Below are 19823 nucleotides of genomic sequence, written 5' to 3' on the forward strand. Positions count from 1 at the left end.
GTCACTGATGTCTCAACAAATAAATACTTCCAATATGTTTAAATTTTCCATTTGTTCCTGTCACTTGTGAAGTCTCTGTTGATACCTTGGGGTACATAGAAGCACAGGTTTGTGATATTGAAACAGACAACTGGGCCACAAAGAATGTTCTTGTGCTTTTGTGGTCAATACCTAAAGAAGAAAAAGCCACCATGATGCTTCTATGCAATAGCACAATTTCTGCATGTGATGAGGGTTCATTTCTTTTTGAGCTTTTGCAAGTTATGGTTCATACACAGCACCCTCATGTCTTTGCATCTGGAACACGGGAACCGCTCCCCAGAGCGTGCTTCCCTCAGCACAGTGTTAATCATAACCAATGTTAATGTTAGAATTCACACAAACATTACATTGATCTTGACCTATATTTTTTTCACTAAGTGAACTGTGTGTTTTTATTCACTAATGCACCTACACAGCAAGGGTGTTATGTAAATGTCATTCTGCTGCAATGAACAGGAAGAAATAGAAAGGATGGAGGGTGTTATTAAGGAGTTTTCTATGTGTGCTCCATAAATAGAAATATATTGTGATACACAATCCTATTTTTGTTGGAGTATATTGAAATGCCCATTGTTTTAAATGGTGCAGATCAGTAAAATGCAGGATTTTGTTATACTTGATTGCAAGCCTGATGTTTTAATACGATAGACTTCTTTATTCTTTACTCTTTCTCTCTTTCTATAATTTGTAGCCTACATTGAAGATCTCACAAGATGTGTTGAGCAAAGCAGAAGACTCATTATCGTGTTAACTCCAGACTATGTTCTCAGGAGAGGATGGAGTATTTTTGAGATGGAAAACAGACTCCATAACATGCTAGTCAGTGGAGAAATCAAAGTTATTTTGATTGAGTGTACTGAATTAAAAGGGAAGGTGAATTATCATGAAGTGGAATCATTAAAGCACACCATCAAACTTCTCTCAGTGGTCAAGTGGAAAGGACCAAAAAGCAGCAAACTGAATTCTAAGTTTTGGAAGCGCCTAGTCTTTGAAATGCCAGGGAAGAAAAAGGAGGTGGTGTCTCGGCATCAGGTCCTGGATTCTGCAGAGCAGGGCCTCTTTGGAGACCTCCAGACTGTGCCCTCTCTTGCCGTCACAGGCACTTCTGCCACGCTGGTGGAGTCGCGGGCGGATTTAGGCGATTTCCAGCAGGCAGACTCAGTGCACATGAGGCACTACTGCAGAGGCTACGAGTACGACGTGTCTGCAGCCACGCTGCCCATGGCCTCCATCAGCAACCACCACACGTACTGTAACATCCCCCTGACACTCCTCAACGGACAGCTACCTCTCAACAACGCCGTCAAGGACCCCCAGGAGTTCCACAGGAACAACCCCTTGCTACCCTTATCGGCCAAGGAGCTCAGCTTCACCAGTGACATCTGGTAGTGAACATCAGGGCTCTTTGGAGAGGCTTCATGGCCACCATGAAGGGATGTTTGTAAAGAACTTTGCCCTACCTGCGTGGGGTGAGAAAAGCTATTCAAAGCAGCAGCACACTTGTTTGCTTTTCTACTTGAACTTTTTTGTTTACATTTACAAATTATTGACGAAGGGGGCATTCTTTTGTAACTCAGTAATGTCCTTCCTGTCTTTTAATGTACAGTTTTATTGCTTCTTTAAAAAGGAGGGGGGAGAGAAAAAAACTCATCCTGTCACTTCACAGTAGGTTTACAATCTGGGATGGATAAAAGGTCACTGTATGAGATCTTCAACATCCATACATATTTAAGTAACAGTATTTGGAATACACAGAAGTTGTTGGGTATTTCATATAGACTGCAGTACAGTTTGAAATTCTAATCATGCTACAAAAATTATTATCTCCTGCACAGACCACAAGGGGTGAATCCTCTTGAAAAGGAAGGAGAGGAAACCTTCCTGGTAACATTGTCTTGCAAATACTTCTTAGAAGATGCCCAGCTGAAACAATGCAGATGAAGCTTTATCAATAAAGTGCATATTAACAGTTGCTACAAAATAAATCACCTGCTCCCATCAGCATCTCTTCATTTCATTGGGGCATGTTGTATTCCTAGTCAATGGTTAGCAATGTGGTTTTATTAAACAACTTACTAGAATACTGGAAGATGTTTAGGAGGATTTTAAACAATTTTTCTGTCAACTATAGGTTATTTCACAATTTTTTGCAGATTTTTAATGACTTTTTCCAAATAATTTAAGTATAAATTTAGCTGTCTATTGGCCAATTCATTAATCTGGAATTTCTTAAGGTCTAAGATTTGTAGTAAAATAATTTTATGTAGGATTTTTTTTTTTCCAAAACCAGTAGTTACAATTTGAAATTAACCTTTTTTGTGAGAACATCAGCAATAGAAAAGAAGTACTACAGCAATATTCAGAGATTAAGTGCTAAATTATTCAGATTTACTAGTAAGTCTGACTTCCACTGCAGTGATAATCACCTGAAAGAGTTTTCTCTCATTTATCTACCTGCCAATTTATGTACCTTTTAAATATGGCAGAAGCAGGAATATTTCTGCTGTCTGTGCAACTAGTGAAAAGCGATGTTTTTAAGCAACTGGCAAGGTCTTGCATTTCACACTTGTGTGAGTGATCCCATCAGTCAAATAGGATCCTGTCATTTAGCTCTCATGAATGGCATTCCTGCTGCTGGTGGATGAGAATTGTTACACAGGTGCTCAGCATCAGGCATTGCACCAGTGTGCTCCATGGAGATTTCCACACTCAGCTGGTTAAGGCAGAGTCAGGCTATGGAGACAACCGTATTAAAGGGAAAAAAAGCTCTAAATAATGGAGGCAAAAGCCAGTTTTGCAGATTTTGGCATGGCTCTCATGAAAACACAGCAGACATGAGAGTTGTGTCTCAATAAGATCTGCTGGAGCAAGTTCCCAAAAATGTTTTTAAGGCAGGCAACCATGCCTGTGCTTCAGTTTGTCTTTAGCATTGTTCTCTTTGATTGCATGAATAAAAGTTAGCACTCTGCACTCAGCTGCCTGTGGTTTCATCAGCCAACAAGTTCAGTAAATCCTTGACATTTTGCAGTGGTTCCTAAATTGTACCCTACAGTCAAATGGAAACAAACACTGACCTAAGACTTAAAAGTATCCAGAATTGGCCCAAAGGCCATGAAAATTATCTCAAATGTGCAATAATTCAAGGAGGTCAGTATTTTTCCATTGCTTCTTTCCCCAGTTCTTTATTCTGTGCCCTCCTTCACTAGTCATTGTCTGTAAGATTTTTCATTAGGTTCTAAATAATACATGTTTCTCAAAGGTTTTGCTACTATTATCTTGCATTTGACACTAACACTAAAAATGGAAATCTAGAAAAGCTATTAATTTATTACACAGTATAGAACTATAACTTGCTCTTTTGTGAAGTTAAGTTCCAAACATAGGTGTTTAACAGACGTATTTTTCTACTGAGAAAGCAATTTTACCTCCATTATAAATATATGTATTTCAACTTCTTCCCAAAAACTTACAAAATTTGCACTGTTTTATAAGTGTTACAAACTGTGTTTACACTGGCTATGTTCTTTAATGCAAAGTGTAATTTAAAAAAGAAAAAAAAAAAACAGAAAAAAATCCTAAATGAAAACCCTGCATGAAAAGAGCTGCATATGTTTAAATGAAAAGCTGTACTTTTCATTATTTTCCTTCCCACATTACTCTAGAATCTAATTAATTCACATAGAATGTTCAGTGAGATTTTAAACCTGCTAGTTCTGTATTAAGCATGCAAACTCAAAAAAAAAAAGAAAAAAAAAAAGAAAAGAAAAAAACATATGCAGGTTGGTCTGCTTCTTTTATTTACAAGGATTTACTACAGGTAACAAATTCATTTACCCCATGATAATATGTCTCAGAGCAGAAGTTATTCTAAAGCAAAATGCAGTCATGTTTGTGTTGAGGAAACATGAAAAGAACAGGTTTTCAGTCATTTTGCAAAAGCACATTGAGTGTCTGTGTGTCGATATCTTTTAGTTATAAATGCCAAGTCACAATCTGCTTTAAGATTTCTGAGTGTGTATTGAGTACTACAACAATATATACATGAACCAGACCTGCCTGTACCCCTCTGCTTTTAGTGTGGGAGTGGGGAGCTGAGCTCGGGGGGCCTCTTGTTGGCTCAGTTTTGTGTGATACCAGTACAGAATCATAGAATTGTTTAGGTTGGGAAAGATCTCTAAAATTATCGACTCCAACCATTAACCCAGCTCTGCCAGCCCACCACTGTCCCCTGTCCCCAAGTGCCACATGTTTTTTATACACCTCCAGGGATGGTGACTCCACCACTTGCCTGGGCAGCCTGTGCCAGTGCATGACAACCCTTTCAGTGAATAAATTTTTTTCTAATCCAATCTAAGCCTCCCGTGGTACAACTTGAGGCCATTTCTTCGTGTCCTGTTGCTTGTTACTTGGGAGAAGAGTGAGCCACACCTGGCTACACCCTCCTTTCATGGAGCTGTAGAGTGAGAAGGTCCCCTCTGAGCTTCCTTTTCTCCAGGCTGAGCACCCCCAGCTCCCACAGCTGATCCTCATCAGACTTGTGCTCCACAATCCTCCACAGCTCTGTTTCCTTCTCTGGACGCCCTGGAGCCCCCTGTGCCATGCAAGAGGCCAAGTGTTTCCATAGGTAGCACTTAAGGGTCTGGAAGATCCCTGTCAAACAGGGAGATGCATCTGTCCGTGGGACTTGGGTGGCACAGGAGCCATGAGCTTGTGCCACTGGGAATCACCTCCACAGCAGCCCTCCAGTGTGGCAGCAGTGACAGCTGGGTCAGGGCCTTGGTGGCAAAAATGTCCCAGCTGTTTCATGTGAAATTCATCAGCTGAAATAGAAGGGAATATGGGCATTTTGTGTTGCCCTATCTCACCAAAGCCATGGTGGATTTATCAGGGGAGAGGCCAGGACACCACCCAGCTGTACAGCCCCACCACCCCCAGCTTGTCAGGCTGTGCCTTGCCCAGTGACAGAAATCACCAGCAGCAAACATCCTTATTGCAGCCATGGGGACTTCTGGTTTGGGGCACATTCATCTTAAAGATGGTTTATGATAATGTTTGGAAGCTACTCTTTTGACCTTTGTGTGTGATGTACTTCAGAGACAATTGTGGTTTGAAGATTGTCTATAAAATGAGCCAGAGGTTGGAAGCCTATCCAGTGCTACAGATTTGATGCTCCTAAAGAATGTTCAGCAGGAAAACAGGGTAATGTTAAATTAAGGAACACAGTGAATATTGACAGTTCTTGGGACTTGTGTGCTGGGCTAGTATTTTAATAATACTCCTTTATCTAGACAGTAGATAAGAAGCCTCTATAAAGATATTGCCATACTTTGCCACCAGGTCTGCTCCAAAACTCACTCAAGCCAACAGAAAGAGTTCCATCAAGTCCAGCAGACTTTGGATAAGGCCATAATACCTTATGCTTACTGTGTACAGAGGAATAAATATTTAAAAAAAAAAAAAAAAAAAAAAAGGAGATAGAAGGCAAAAGACTAAGAAGCATTTGCTTATTTATTCTGTCTAAAATGAAGCTTATTTTTGTCCCTGTTTGATGTGGATATGCTCCAGGACCATCCAGCCTTGGGAAAGGAATTTTGTTCATTCTTTGTTATAAACAAGATAAGAACTTGGGAATAAATAACAGATACTTTTACAGGGAAAAAAAATCATTATTTTTAAGGGCCTCTGGTCACAGTAGTTCATTTGATTCAACAGGCTCTCTCTGTTCATCAAAATGCATAAGCACATACTTAAATTCCCTTAATTCAGTGAGAAATGGTTTGCTGAGCAGGGGCCTGGAAGGGCAGCTCAGTCCCAGAAATCAGCATTCAGCAGCCTTTAGAACTGTTTGTCCACTCTTTGATGGATGCTGTGCAAAGTTCCCCAGAAAGATTTCATTTCTTGCCGGCCCACTTGCTTCAGAACCCTTCTCTTGATAATTTTAAAAATAAAATTTCAGTTTTTGGTTGGATGGGAATTTCTTGGTTTCATCCACAGGAAAAAAAGAAAAAGAAAAAAAGAAAAAATCTGCTTCTTTATGTGTGGGAAAATTCCCCACAAAATAAAACCTCACACTTTCTGCAGTCCCATAGGTTTTCAACTTGCATGTAATGCCAGAAGTGTTTCCTTGCCCAGGCCTAAAGGAAAATGGGTACATGAACAATACAATAATATTGATTTAATATAATCAATATTGTTCTATTTGTTTATAAAATACTGACAAGTAGAGAAATATACCTTCCTCTACTGTCTAGAAAGTATTCAAGGTTTTGAAATTTCATAAATAGCATTGATTGAAACAGTTCCAATTTAGAAGTAGTTAGCCCAGCAAATGTTAAAAATATGACATTTTGGAATATTTTGCTATAGGAAGCAAGCAGAATTAGAAAATTGAAAGTAATGGCATGATACATTCATGCAAACACAAAGAACAGTTCTGAAATATATTTTGCTTCCCTAAAGAAAGGACCTGCAGTGTTTGTGGTGCTGAGGGAATGACAGCTTTGCAGTGCTCACTACAACAACCCTTTTGATCATTTCAGTGCCACTGGAGAAATTCAGAGGTTAATAAGGCTGCTCCAAAGAGGTATAAAACAATGTCTAAAAAATGGAAACAAAGTAAAAGTTACCAAGCTTTGCCAGGATATTTGTCATATAAATATAAAACATCAGCACTGCCAATGGAAGCAGAACATGATCTGTCAGCATTTTCTCTTCTTTGCAATATTATTGTATAGTTACAGACTAAGCAGTAAAGAAAACTAATAATAATAATAATAATAATATTAATAAAAATAATAAAAAAACAGTTTGTCAAGCTGAGCAAGATTCTCACAGTAGGTATTCTATAAACTCCTCTAATTCTTTTTGATAGAGTGTAATTGGCTTTACAAGGTTTTAAGAGCTTTTTTCTCTTCAGGACAAGCACAAAGACAGAACAACGTATTTGATATTAGATGAGTTTTGCAATTCCTAAGACTGTAAAGTAATTCCTTTGTACACAGCAGTGGGTGGCAAATGTTTGCCTGGCTGTGAGTATCCTCTGTGGATATTCAAAGTGGTTTGCTGGAGTGGGAGCACCAACAACTACTGCTGGACCTGCTGGAGCTGGTGGAGCAGCAGGGCTAAATTTGAGGGCAGTGGGGTACCCATCATGCTCAGCATGGCAAGGTGGGCTCAAGAATTTGGCTGGAGAATAGAGCACCAGCTGAGACTGTGCTCACACTAGATAAAGGGATTTGCAAATCTCTGGTGCCCTCTTTTAATGGAGAAATACAGTCAAACTGAGGCAGGAATGAAAATTGTCAAAGGAAGAATGTGCACCTAATTTCTTTGTAAATCAAACTTATTTGGGATTCAGAGCATGCCTTGGGATTTATGATGTGGAGAGAGAATTAGTGATTCTTATGCAGAGAGCACAAGAGGTTTTGCTTTTGCTACCAAGACGTATTTCCATGAGAAATCCAGACCCTAACGTAGCTTAGACTTAATGTAAATCAGCCTCTTACGAGGTGACTCAGAAGAGAGGGTCTAATGAGAACTGAAGAAGCTTTCAACGCACACTATACTCTAATCAGCTTGTGTGAGGCTGAAAGGTAACTTCTGTCAGCATCTTGAAGGGAGCATTTAATACTTAGTTCCCAAATAACATTAGAGACTCCATGTTCTGCATAGGCTGCACACAGAGAATTAACATCTCTTCCACAGATTATAACAACCTTTAAAACCCTTAACAACTCTTTGATTAAAGGATATCAAAGGCTTTGTGATCATGAAACACTCAATCTAACACCTAACTCCTCTGGGGAAACATTTTCATCTAACCTTTAGCAAATGAAAAATAGGGTTTAGAACCATTTTACACAAGATCCTACCTAAAAACCAAAGGCAGAGTTTGGGCTGTGCTCACAGTCTCCCAGTCTGGAGTTCTGAGCAGTAGATAATGTTTCCTGGACTGGACTGGTAACTCCAGGGCAAATTGCCTCATCCTGGCTCTGTGGCCACATCATCTCAACCAACAGGAAAGGTTTGTTCCAGCCTGTGTGAACAGCCTGTGGGTGCACCCCAAGGGGGTCAGCAGAGCTCTCCCAGAGACAATCGTGATGCTTCTGTGTGGGATCACCAGCTCCCTGCAGAGAGGGGAAAACACAGAAGCTGATCATGGGCACTGAAGTGACTTTGGAAGGACACAGGCTGATGGGATGACAGGAATTCTGTGTGCTGTAGCAAATTATTGGCAAGAGAAGACAGCGAGGGAAAACACTGAACTGACACATAATTTGTACCTAAAAACCAGCCTGAACCCATATTACAGCTCTGCCTCTTATGCTGCCAAGCTCAGGGAAAATTTGAACAAAGTTCAAACTTCATTGCTTTCACCCATCAACACCATGAACAGAAGAAACATCTATGATGTGACAGTGACAATCTGCAAGGAAGACTTCAACCCAGCACCAAAAATTTCAGTTACCTCTGCACAAACTGCCCAGACCAATGCAGATACAGGTTAGTGCAGAGATAATTCAAGCAGCTTCTTTATTGTGGAACAAAATGTGAGCAGCCTGAGACAACAAAACAAGGGAGGATGTTCAAGAACTTGCTCGACCTGGCCTGTCCTTGGCAGACTCTCCAGATGTGAAATACAAGCAGGAGTGCTCTGTGAGAAGAGTGACATGGCAGAAGCAGTCAGGCTGGGTGAGTGTGTCCAAGAGCTGCTACAGAACAGCAGTTCAGGGCAGAGAGGGGCAGGAACCCATGCACAAGGGGAAGGAGCCCTCCACCACTGTCCCACAGGCCTTCCCATGCTGGCAGCTGCTGGGGATGTGTAGGGCATGGGGTCTGCTTGGACACAATGGCAGCAGCATCTTGTGATCATTGCAGCCTGCTCTAAAAACCACAAAAGAGTTTCTAAAGCTATTTATACCAAATTTCTGAGTTCATCAGGGTCCAAAGAGAGGTAAATCCTATCCAAACAGCTCTGCCCTCAGGAAACAGGCTAATAAGGGGCTAATAAAGGAAACAATAGTCATTAATTTGGCAATTTGTTTTAAATCCCTTTCTTAAACCATTATCTATATATTAAAAATGGATCATCTTACTTGTTTTTAACATGTTGAAGTCTAGGGAGAGTGTGTGGAAATAGCAATGCACAGAGCAGGAAGTGGGCACGGTCATTCAGATAAGTGGGAGATGAGACATTAGGTCTGGGGTGCCACTTGCAAGGTCTGGGTTCGCTTGTGATGTCTGGGTGCTGCTGCCCATGGGAGGAAGAGAGGAGAATCAGGCAGGGCAGCACTGCAGAGCTCCCACATGGCACCACAAGCACTGGGATGGGACAGAGAGCTGGGCCAGCACAGCCCAGTGGGCAGAGAACCCCAGTGCCCTGTGGGCAGCTGAGCATCACAGCTCACATCCACAGTCAGCAAAAGAGAGACAGCCCATGACAAGGGCTTCTCTTGCAAAATACAGCAATGTAACCTTTGAGCTGCTAATCATTTTTCCTTTCTGGCAGCCAAACAAATGTTACGAAAGAGTAATTCTCAGCATCCATTGTACCCTGAGGGTTAAACATGTGTAAGAAGAGATCCAGATAGAGAGCTGGCAGGAGATCTGCTTCTCGTTTACTGTGTGGAGAGCTCTTCTGAGACTTGAGGGATGATGGGAGTTGTCTTTTTTTTTTTTTTTTTTTTTTTTTAGTGAGAAATAAGGTCATGGAAATTGTCAGAGGAGCATATGGAGCGATTATAGCAAAGCACAGAAGTCTCTTAGAGAAACTTCCTCATTTTAAAAGCCTGGTTCTTGTTATTTTACCCTAAGACTGTAAAGCACAAATTCTCTCCAAGAGAGCCAGGGAAAGTGCAGTGGTTTGTGCAGGGCAGTGGCAGAAGCTGAGGTGGGAGTGGGCAGAAGGGCACAGTGTGTGAGGGGTGGCACAGGGACGTTTGGGGCCAGCACCCAGGGCACAGGGCTTCAGGAGCTGTCACTGTCCCTTCCATGGAAGAAGATGCAAATGCATTTCAGTTAACCTCGTGTGAGAATCTGATCTCTAACACTCAATCCCCCTAAGCCAGCAAAAAGCCACAGGAACAGCACTGGAGGCAAAGCTACGATGGAAGAGTGGCTGAACCAGGTAACCTCACCAGGGCCAGTTTAATGTGCAGCAAGTTTTTACCTTCTTTAATAGTACTTAAAAACTGTGGTGTGGAAGCAGAGATTTCCCAAAGTAGCTGAAGCAGAACAACCTCACATCATCATCAGCCTCAATGTGTCTTCATGGCTTTGCCTGGCACCACTGGGAATGAGACTTTCCCCTGGGCTCATCCCCCCTGCCCCATCCCACTGTGCTTTTTCCCAGGTTTGCCATGTGCTGATGTATTCCTGCTGATCCCCTCAAAAACCCTGCACTGACACCATTTCCCTGACAAAACATTTTCCTGTTTAACTAGTACTTTGCACTGAGCCACATGAGCAATTCCCTGGCAAGGGAAGGGAAAAGTTCCTCGTGGGCAGCTTGAAGTGCAGCACTTGGGCAGTGAGGCTGATGTGACATTTAGAAATTACATTTTATGGTACTTGGTTGATTCAGAAGCTTACCAGGTAACATCAAGAACTCAGTCGTTAATGATCAGCCCCTGGCCTCAGCCTGGGTGTTTTCCTGATGGAATGAAATTAGTTCAGTGTACATTTGAGCAGTGAGACACCAACAGTAAGCTTTGTTAGAACTGAGCATTTCTTTAACTTCGCTGTCTTCCCTACAGGCTGTGGAGGAAGTGACTAACTCCTGAGCAGGCAGCCATGGACCTGGTGAGAGATTTCAGGTATGTGTTGGAAGGTAAAAAATGTGCTGGTGCCTGTTAGTCAAGCACTAATCAGCACCACATCTAAGAAAGACTTCCCCAGGGAAATCATAGACTGCTAATTTGGAGGGAGAAAACAGTGCAGATTTTTTCTGCTAAAATGATAAAATAAAGGTCTCCAACTTGGGGAGATGAATGATAATTTGCCAGGACAGGGGACAGCTGAAATTAATAATTATATTCCGCTGTAATTTATACTGCTGAAAAGCCAGAGTCAAATCAGTGTAGTCACTAGGGATCTGTACCTGATTTCTCTGAATGAGAATTTGTTCCATTAATCTGGGTGGCTTAAAGGAAGACTGTAATAACTCTGAGCACTGGGCATCAGTTGGTCCAATGGTTTCTATCAGGACAAAAAAAAAGACCTGTGAGTTACAGGGTCTGTGTTTCTGTAACTAGATTAGTTAATGTGATGTGGCTTGGCAGAACTTGTGATTCCCTTTAACATGAAGGGAAGTTACCAGAAGTATTTTCAGTTTGCCAGCTGCAGTACAAAACCACACTCACCCCCTTCCCCAGTTTTACATGGATAGGACATCGAGTATTGCACCAAATTTTAAGAAGTGAACTTCCCACTCAAACCAACCAAATCTTCCCTTAGTCAGCTGGGCTGTAAACGACCACAAAAGTCACAGAGGCCAGAATTTTCCCTCCTGACTTTAAGGGGAACCAGGTGTCACTTACCTTTCTCTTAGCTTGTGCCTCTGCAAAAGCCTCAGCACATCTGACTGCAGAGTCACCCCAGAGCTGGCCCCTCCCTGCCTCCCTCAGGTTCCTATCTGAGCTGGGAAGGCAAAACTGCTCTCAAAAGGTTAAAAATAAAAATGCAATAGAAATTCTGGCCAAGGAAGGATCAGCCCTGGAAGCTTTCTTATTCTCAGTTTGAGCTTGGACATGTGGAACAAATAATAGTCATGAAAGAACTCACAGGCTCTTGGAGTACAGATGAACAATAAACAATACAAAGGCAACGAGAAAAATAATAGATAAATTTTTATTATCCTCTGAGCAGTTGTAACATGGAAATTAGGACAGGATAACAGGCAATTTAATGCCAGCATATGCATTGGAAAATTGGAGGTGGCCACGAAGGGGATTAAATATGACTGGAGAAACAGCCAGCATTGGTATGGGAGAATAATCAAAATAAGCAAAAAGGAGAAAGGGAATGAGGATAAACACTGCCAACCTTCGCTACACTGTTCACAGAAATGTCAAGGGAAAACCCAAACCCATACAGCCACACACAAGTAAAGCAAATTATCAGCCTGAGCAGGAAGACATGCCTGGACAAGAAAGAAAACAATTGATCTCTGCAGGGTGACCTAAATCCACAAAAAAGAACAAAAGGGTTCAAGTATTGTAGAGTTAAACAGAAAGTTCTCTGGTTGGTTTTTTTTTTCTGTAGCTTTTGATTTATTTTTTTTAAATATTGATCAGAGACAGAAACCTAGGGAAAAGAATGGAAGTGGTACTGCTGCTTCAAAGCAAGAGATGGTACAAATCATGTGGCTCAGAGGAGGTGTGTGAGCACCCACAGCGTGTGCATGTCTGTTCACAGCCAGCCTGAGACTCTGCTCAGACAGAACAGATTAAAGAGGAGAAAGTGCCGAGCACATGGGTGTTAATCCACACCAGGGAAGCCCACAGGACAGCCAGGCTGGAGAGACAGCCCCCACTGTGTCCCAGAGCAGCTCAGCACAGCCAGGCCAGGACCAAGGGGAGCAGTGCTGGGGTGGCTAAAACCACCCCAAAAGCACCGAGTTACAGCCGAGGTGCCCAAAAGTGGGGTTGGAAAGCTCTGGAGGAAGTGTGATGGGCTGTGGTGGAGGGCATCACTCCTGCTTGCTGCAGCACAGCAGGGTGTTGCAAAATGCAAGTGACAGCTGCAGGTCACCAAGTTGCACAAAGGCATTGATGAGTAATGAATGGCACAAAGCTCTTTACTGGGACAGGGTCATCTTGGACAGCCCATTCCAGCACCCTCACACCTGCTCCAGGGTCCAGGGGCTGCACCTCAGTGCCACATCCTTCTTGGCTGAACCTGGTGGAGAGGACACTGCCTGGGTGCTGAGCAGATGGAGCTTTCTGGGATGATTTGTCACTGGTTTAGAGGAAACAGAGAGGGAGACCTTGAGCAGCTCCAGAGCTATGGGTTTGCCCTTCACAAAACACTCATGCAAATGTTCCTTTTCAGGCATAAGCACGTCTGACCTCAAGTATGTGGGCAAACTGTATATTTATTGCTATAAAATGACAGCAAGTTCACTGACAAAAGCAGACTGGGCAGCTGGTGGGGATTTTTAATCACAGAGAAGATTCAGTGGTCACTGAATGTTAATCCACAACTGTTTACAGAATCACATTGTTACTGCAGCACGTTGCTTTTACTTTGAAGGAGTTAAAACTGTATTCTGACAACATAATGGAGTATGGTTATTAACTGACTTAAAAAGAGCATTTAGGAAATATACAATGATTTTTTTTAAAGTATATATAATCTATGTACTTTATATATAAATATATCTAGCTGTGCAGGATATGTCTTACAGGAAAGAAAGGGGGCTGGTGATATCTTCTCATATAAAGACATAAAATTTTATGTTGTGGTTTTGTGGCTTTGGAGATGTTGCTGATTTGTCCATTTAAAAACAAACAGAAAGAAAACGTAAGAAAAAAGCCTAGAACAGTACTTCAGAGACTTGGTTCTAAGCTTTCATATTAAAATATCAAATGACTGTATTACTGTTCTCCTACTTAGAGTGTTAACTAATCCAAAGGAAAAAAGACAGGAAGGAGAGATAAGGTTCTGGGATGGGACCCGAGGGGATGACACCAGTTATATCTGCCTACACTTCCTCAGTGGATGTGTAAATGAGGATAATAACTGCTTTACTCCCACTCTCAGTGTGTAAAGTTTATGAGCACATGGGGCCATCCATTACTTTATAACCTAGAGCTGGGGCTTCTGGAAAGCAAAGGAATAAAGGTGGAGTTGGCCTTTTCCAAACCTGCAAGAATTTGCTGTCAGGATTGAGGCCACAGAGTGCAGTGCTCTGAGGCTGGTCTGCAGAGGATTCCAGACTTGCCGACTCCTCCTGGGATTGCTTGGCCTGTGACCTCATAAAATGCTCAGTTCCTGGCTGGATGAAATCGGCTTTCAGCCTGTAAAGCCATGTAAGCATGCAAACTGCTCAGGGAAGGTAGGAGAGCTCAAGGACTTAAAGATGTTTAATTGGCTTATGGAGCTAAACTCCTTAAAGAACTTAAGCTGCTGTGAAAAGGGAAGCTGGTTTAAATCCCCAAATTTCCCTGCTGGAAGGTGAAGCTCAAGTGTGCTCTAGGGTGGCAGTTCAGGGCCTGGCTGTGACTTGGCTCCTGCACAGCAGCCACCAGCCCTCCAGAGGGGACAGGTTTCCTGGCTGGCACAGGAGCTGCTGTGGCCAGGACATCTGGCTCCCCAATAACTTTGGGCTAGTGAAGCTGTCAGAGAGGCTGCTGAAATCTCCAATTTGGGGTGCTCTGAGCACTCTATCACACCCTAGGAACCAGAAAATGAGAGGCCCATGAGAAATGGAAACCAGGAGCTCTGTGGACATGCAGTGCCTTTGTTTCTACTTTGCTGAAGTTTTTTTTAGTGGGGGGGGGGGGGGGTGGGGGGGGGGTGGGTGTGGTATTTTTGTTATTGTTTGGTTCTGCTTCAGCTACTGGCTTTCATTATGTCTCATGTGATTCAAATGCCACTATTTTCTCCTTAAGATAAAATATAAAAATCACTTCTCTTTTTAATAAGGTTAAAGCTTTAGCTATTCCAAGTGGGCACATTAAACCATTTTGTCCTCAGTATAAATTTTTGTACCCCCTCCTTTCACTGAATCCAAGTCTTCATTTCTGCTCTGTGCATTACTAGAAAGATGCTGGAGCTGCTGTCTTGGCAAAGCAGTGTTGGAGGAAAAGTCCCTTCCCTTGTCTTTCCTTGTTTATGCAGCTGGTCCCATCAGCCCTTGTCCTACAGTTTTGCTCTGAGGTGTCCCCAGATTTGACATGGTTTGGGGCTCTGGGCAGTGCCCAGGGAGGAGGGTCTGTGCCACAGCCCTTCACCCCACTGTGTGCAGGCTGGGCTTGCACCTAACCTGGCACGAGCTGCTGCTCAGAATATTGTTTCAATGGGTTTGTTTAGCAGTTGTTTCCAAGTTATCAATAAAAACAATGAATACACTCAGTCTCAGACCTGTGCAAACACATTTCTTTCCCACAAAACTTCCATGACTAAATATCAGTGAATGACTGGCAGATGTACAGAGCCTTCCTGTTCTTCCCAAACCTCTAAACAACTTGTCAGATTTAATTTTTAACATGTTTACAGTCTCAGCTGACAGCTGCACTGTGCAGCAGCAACATCAAGGTGAGTGCACCTCCTCAGTGCTCTGCCCAAACACTGTGAAGTGCAGAGAGAAGCTGACAGAGCCCCACAGGAGCTGCCTCTTTCCAGGCTGAGCCTGGTGTTACAGGCACAAATGAAACTTGGCTGGAAGTTATATGCAGGTTATTAATACACAAAGATAAAGAATGTTTGGATAGGACTGGCACAGATCTACAGGAAAAGACCCAGGCTTATTCATCAGTTAATGTTGGAAGAGGGCACTGTTGCTCAATGCCTACATGAGCTTCCCTTTGCCTTCCCCATCCAGAAGACACACACACAATAATTAGGCAGCCTCCCAAATACAGGATACATTTCCCTTGAGGAAAAGAGGAGAATTTAAAAGACTCAGGTGCTGCACTGGGGCACCCAACTGTGTTTGAAATGGTTGGAGTTGGCAAAATACTGAGATGAAAAGCAGCTTGGAACTAAATGGAAGTTGGAGCAAGAATAGAGGAGACTTCCCCAATGATGTTTAATAGGTCACAGAGGGCAGGTTTTGTTCCAAAGGGCTGGATGGAGCTTTATAATTTACAGTTCCTCCTTTGCCTTTTTTTAACTCCTCTAAGGAAAGGAGAAGCAGAGGGCCTGGGAAATGCAGATGTGTAAGAGGGACTTGAGCAACAAGTTGGGCTTTTTTTGTAGCTAAGGCAAGGTTAAAATTGTACAATTTTGTGAGGCACAGGTTAGGCTTGCAACAGGACTGAAAACATCTGTTTAATTTACTGAAAATGTGCCCAGATTGACACACAACATAGAGAAGGTTAAAAAGATAGGATAAAGTTAATTTTTTAATTTTTTTTTTTGTGTAAGAAAGGTGTCCCCACATTTAAAGTTGTTGATCTTTGTTTTTTTTCCTTTAGGAAAGAAGGGAACAGAAACCAAACCAACACCCTGCCACCAAAACCCCATGCCCAAGACTTTAATCTGACAATTCCTCCCAACCAAGGGTGATTCAGATACCAGCTCCTTTTTAGCTAACCACCAAACTTCAGTGGTTTGGATAAAAGGGAACCATGGTCTGAGTCATCCTGAGTTACTATTTGGTTGGCAAAGCCATGCATGCAGGATTTTCTGAAGTCAAAAAATCCCAGCTTGTCTGCCAGAATTACCACAACTTGTCTTGCTTTCAGAAAAAGACTGTCTGCCATGTGATATTTTGACTGATAAATTTAATGTGGTAGTGATTAAACTGTGCATTGTCAGTTTTCTTTGTGTTTAGTTGTTGTTTTTGTTTTTTTTTTTACTGAGAGATCTGCCTGTGAAGAGGCAGCAGATATTTTTTTCCATAATTGCATCTGTTTCAGAGAGCAGACAGATGTTGGGCTGAAATTCATTATGGTATTCGTAAACCCCATTGGGATCTGATGACCTAGTAACATATAGCTACTGTTCCTTGCAAAGTGCTTCAAAGTGTTCTTACTCTGAATGAAGAAATAAATTTGCAGAAGATGGGAGGAAAGGGAAAAACCTCTAGCAAGGCAGATGGCTCCACAATAGCAAGATACAATAGTTATAAAAAACGTGAGAGTTCAATTTATTTCAACAAATTATTTTGCAAAATTGCCAGCCAGCCTTTGTGCACTGGTATCGTTGTAGCAGGCAGACACTGACTTGTAATTCTGATGTAAGGCAGAGTCACAGTGAAATACTCAGTGACACAGGAAAGAAAAGAAAATCAGAGTAGAAAAAATTCTAATGGAGAGACAAGATAATAGAAATAGCTTTCACACAGAGAAGCAGTTATCTATATAGTTCATGCACAAAATCACCACTGAGGATTCAGCTGCTGCTGGAACAGAGTCCAGAGACAGGAGTGCAAAGTAGCATCGTTGCAGAGGACACGTAATGTACCCTGAAGTGTTGGTGTGGCTGTTTTCAGGGAGAGCAGGGCTGTGTGCTGGGCTGATGGGAAACTGGAAACTTCCAGTGGCAGGATTTGTTTCCTTGAGAAACTCTGAAGGGCTGAGCTAAAGCACTGCTGTGCAGTCCTGGGTCAGGCAGCCACGGAGGGTGATCGGTGCTGCAGGGAGAGGGCTCCTGGTGCTCCCTGTGCTGTGCGAGGGGACAGCCTGGCATGGGCTTGTCTGGCTACCACTGGAAAGAAAATCAATTCCTGAAGAAGTCCCAGTGAGTGGCATTTGGAGTAATTCATGTTTTGAGAGAGACCTATATATTAAGTTTTAGCCTTGGGAAATGAGGCGGACATCCTGGCTGGGATTACAGTAGTCAGAGGCACTTTTTCCAGCTTGCCTGTCCACTCAGGAATCCTTTGGGAAGGAAGCTGTTTGGTCTCATTTTGGATATCCTGTGAAACTGAACTAGCATGGTTGTCAGGAACTGAAAAAAGTTATTTAATTTTTAAAGAGCTGAAAACTGCTGTATGTGCTACTGAGTACTGTACGGGAAATCACTGTTTTGGTTTGTTTGTCTGGATTTCTGGAATTTCCAGTTTACTCAGCATAGCAACCCCGTCTCTTGATCCTAATGCAGCAGTCTCTGCAAAGTGGAAATCTAAAGACAGATTCAGGTTTAAATAGGACTTTCTGGCCCAGCCTTAATGTGTTTGGAATGAAGTGGGAATTTTCTTTAGTTCAAATAGGGGAAAGCATGAGAAATATTCAGAGCACAATCCAACAATGCACTGCAAACGATGACATTTTACTGTGATTTCCAAGCACTGTAGGGATGGGTCCCAGGAATGCTGAAGATATAAAGTGGATTGTGTTGGTAGTTCATTTTCTTGCATCTCTTAACTAAATTGGAATGTAAGTGGACATCCATGGACTGAGACTTAAATCTTCCCTTCGCAGTCCAAAAACATTTTGCAGCAGCTGCACTAAGTTATCCTGCTATTTTCCAAGGTGTGACCAGATAAAAGTATTCTCTGCTTTTCTGTGGTCTGGAAATAGTGATCCTGGCATTGTGTGACTGCTACCAAGCTAGCATCCAGACATATCCAGGCTGTACACAAGCCTATAAAGACTTTTAATGTGTAGCCAGACAAGGGCTGTCCCCTAAAGAAACACAAAGGAGATGCCTAAAATATCTACTTCATATAAAAGCCAAAAGTAATGGAGAATTTTGTGAAGTATTTTTTATATATAGGAGAAAAGTGCTGATGTTGGAGCGTCAGCATCAAACTGATCAGGTGCCCCAGGCAAGGGCATAATGCAGGTTCCTTACAAAGGTAAGAAAACTTCCAGCAAAATAAATCTCTCAAGTGCTGTGTCAGTGCTAAGGAAAGCTGGTGTTCCTAGAGATCCTAACGCTGCTGCACGTGCTGGGGAGCTGCTGCAGAGAGGAGTCCTGGCTGGCACACTGGGATGGCTCTCCACCATGAAGCTGGGAGCAGGGGAACCCAGAAGCTTGAAGAGGAATTTGTCTCCTACCTGTATAGCAGGGAGCCTAACTTGAGCTTTGAGCACGTTGGATTTGTATCCTGAAAATGCTGGGGAATACATGCAGAGGGTTGGCTCTGGAGTCACAGGTGTGGCATGAGCTGCTGAGCCTGGCTGTTCCCACAGGCATGGCAGGGGCAGGGATGTCCATTCCCTGAGCCTCATCTGGCTGATTATTTCAATAAAACGATCATGTGTGTTGGAGTTTTTCTGAAAGAAAAATTTTCTGAATTTACAGCTCAGAGAAATGCTGAAAATAGTTTGTCCTTTTCAGGCTAAGCCTCCAGTTTAAGAAGCTGTTTATCTCCTGTAGACCAGAAGTCTTGTTCTCTTATGAGTTATCTTCTTGTTTATTTCTCTGCCAGCTTCACACCTGTAGCTGAGACCCAATGTCAACAAAGCTAGAGGAAACAAGCCAGCATGTCAATTTGAGCCTCAGTTTTAAACACTCTCTTCCTTTACTGAGTGTCACATCTGGCAGGGGCAATTACTCTTGGTAAGATTATTATGGACCTAAATCTGTGTAAGGATGATGACAAAAGAGCTTAGAATTAGCCCAGTACTTCTGGGGTACAATGGCATTTCCTTTGCTGAAACAAAGGAAGTTCTTTCCCCTTCATTCTTGCACTTCCCTTTTAATACAAAACATCCTTTGCATACACACAGACATTTGAAAGGTTTTTATGTTTGGGTCTGTGGTTGCCAAATTTGGCTTCAGGGTTTTGACCATGGCTGTTGGAGAGAAAAGCTGTACAGATAGCATTTAATTGTCTCTTGTGTTTGTTATGCTTTGGTTGTTTAGTATTTTTAAAATCAAATTTATTATTAGGGAAACCTGTTCACTTTTTATTATTGGTAAGGCGAATGTGGGTTTATTAACAACTGCACTAATGCATCGAATTTCTGATTCCTGGGAGTTACTCTGCCACACAGCTTCATGCAGAAGAGTGAGGTGGGAGAGCCTGCTCCAGGTCAGCAGTAGCACAAGCACCCTGCTTGGTCAAGGCTTTGGGAAGGATTTGCCAGGAGCAGAGCACGAGGCTGTGGGGGACACCTGGAGCACTTTCTGTGTCTGTAGAACCAGACAGCAAGCTGGTGAAGAGC

General features: G+C 42.5%; 1 protein-coding gene across 1 annotated transcript in view; it reads left to right on the forward strand.

The window, feature by feature from the left end:
* The window catches only part of IL1RAPL2 (interleukin 1 receptor accessory protein like 2), a 361380-nt gene extending 359855 nt beyond the window's left edge, over positions 1-1525 (forward strand). Inside the window, exon 12 of the mRNA XM_058847888.1 lies at positions 734-1525. Within this exon, the coding sequence (XP_058703871.1) occupies positions 734-1431 (698 nt within the window). The 3' untranslated portion in view covers positions 1432-1525. The remainder of the gene's footprint in view (positions 1-733) is intronic.
* The last annotated feature ends 18298 nt before the right edge of the window (positions 1526-19823 follow it).

This window comes from Poecile atricapillus, chromosome 12 (assembly GCF_030490865.1).
Source record: "Poecile atricapillus isolate bPoeAtr1 chromosome 12, bPoeAtr1.hap1, whole genome shotgun sequence".
NCBI lineage: Eukaryota > Metazoa > Chordata > Aves > Passeriformes > Paridae > Poecile > Poecile atricapillus.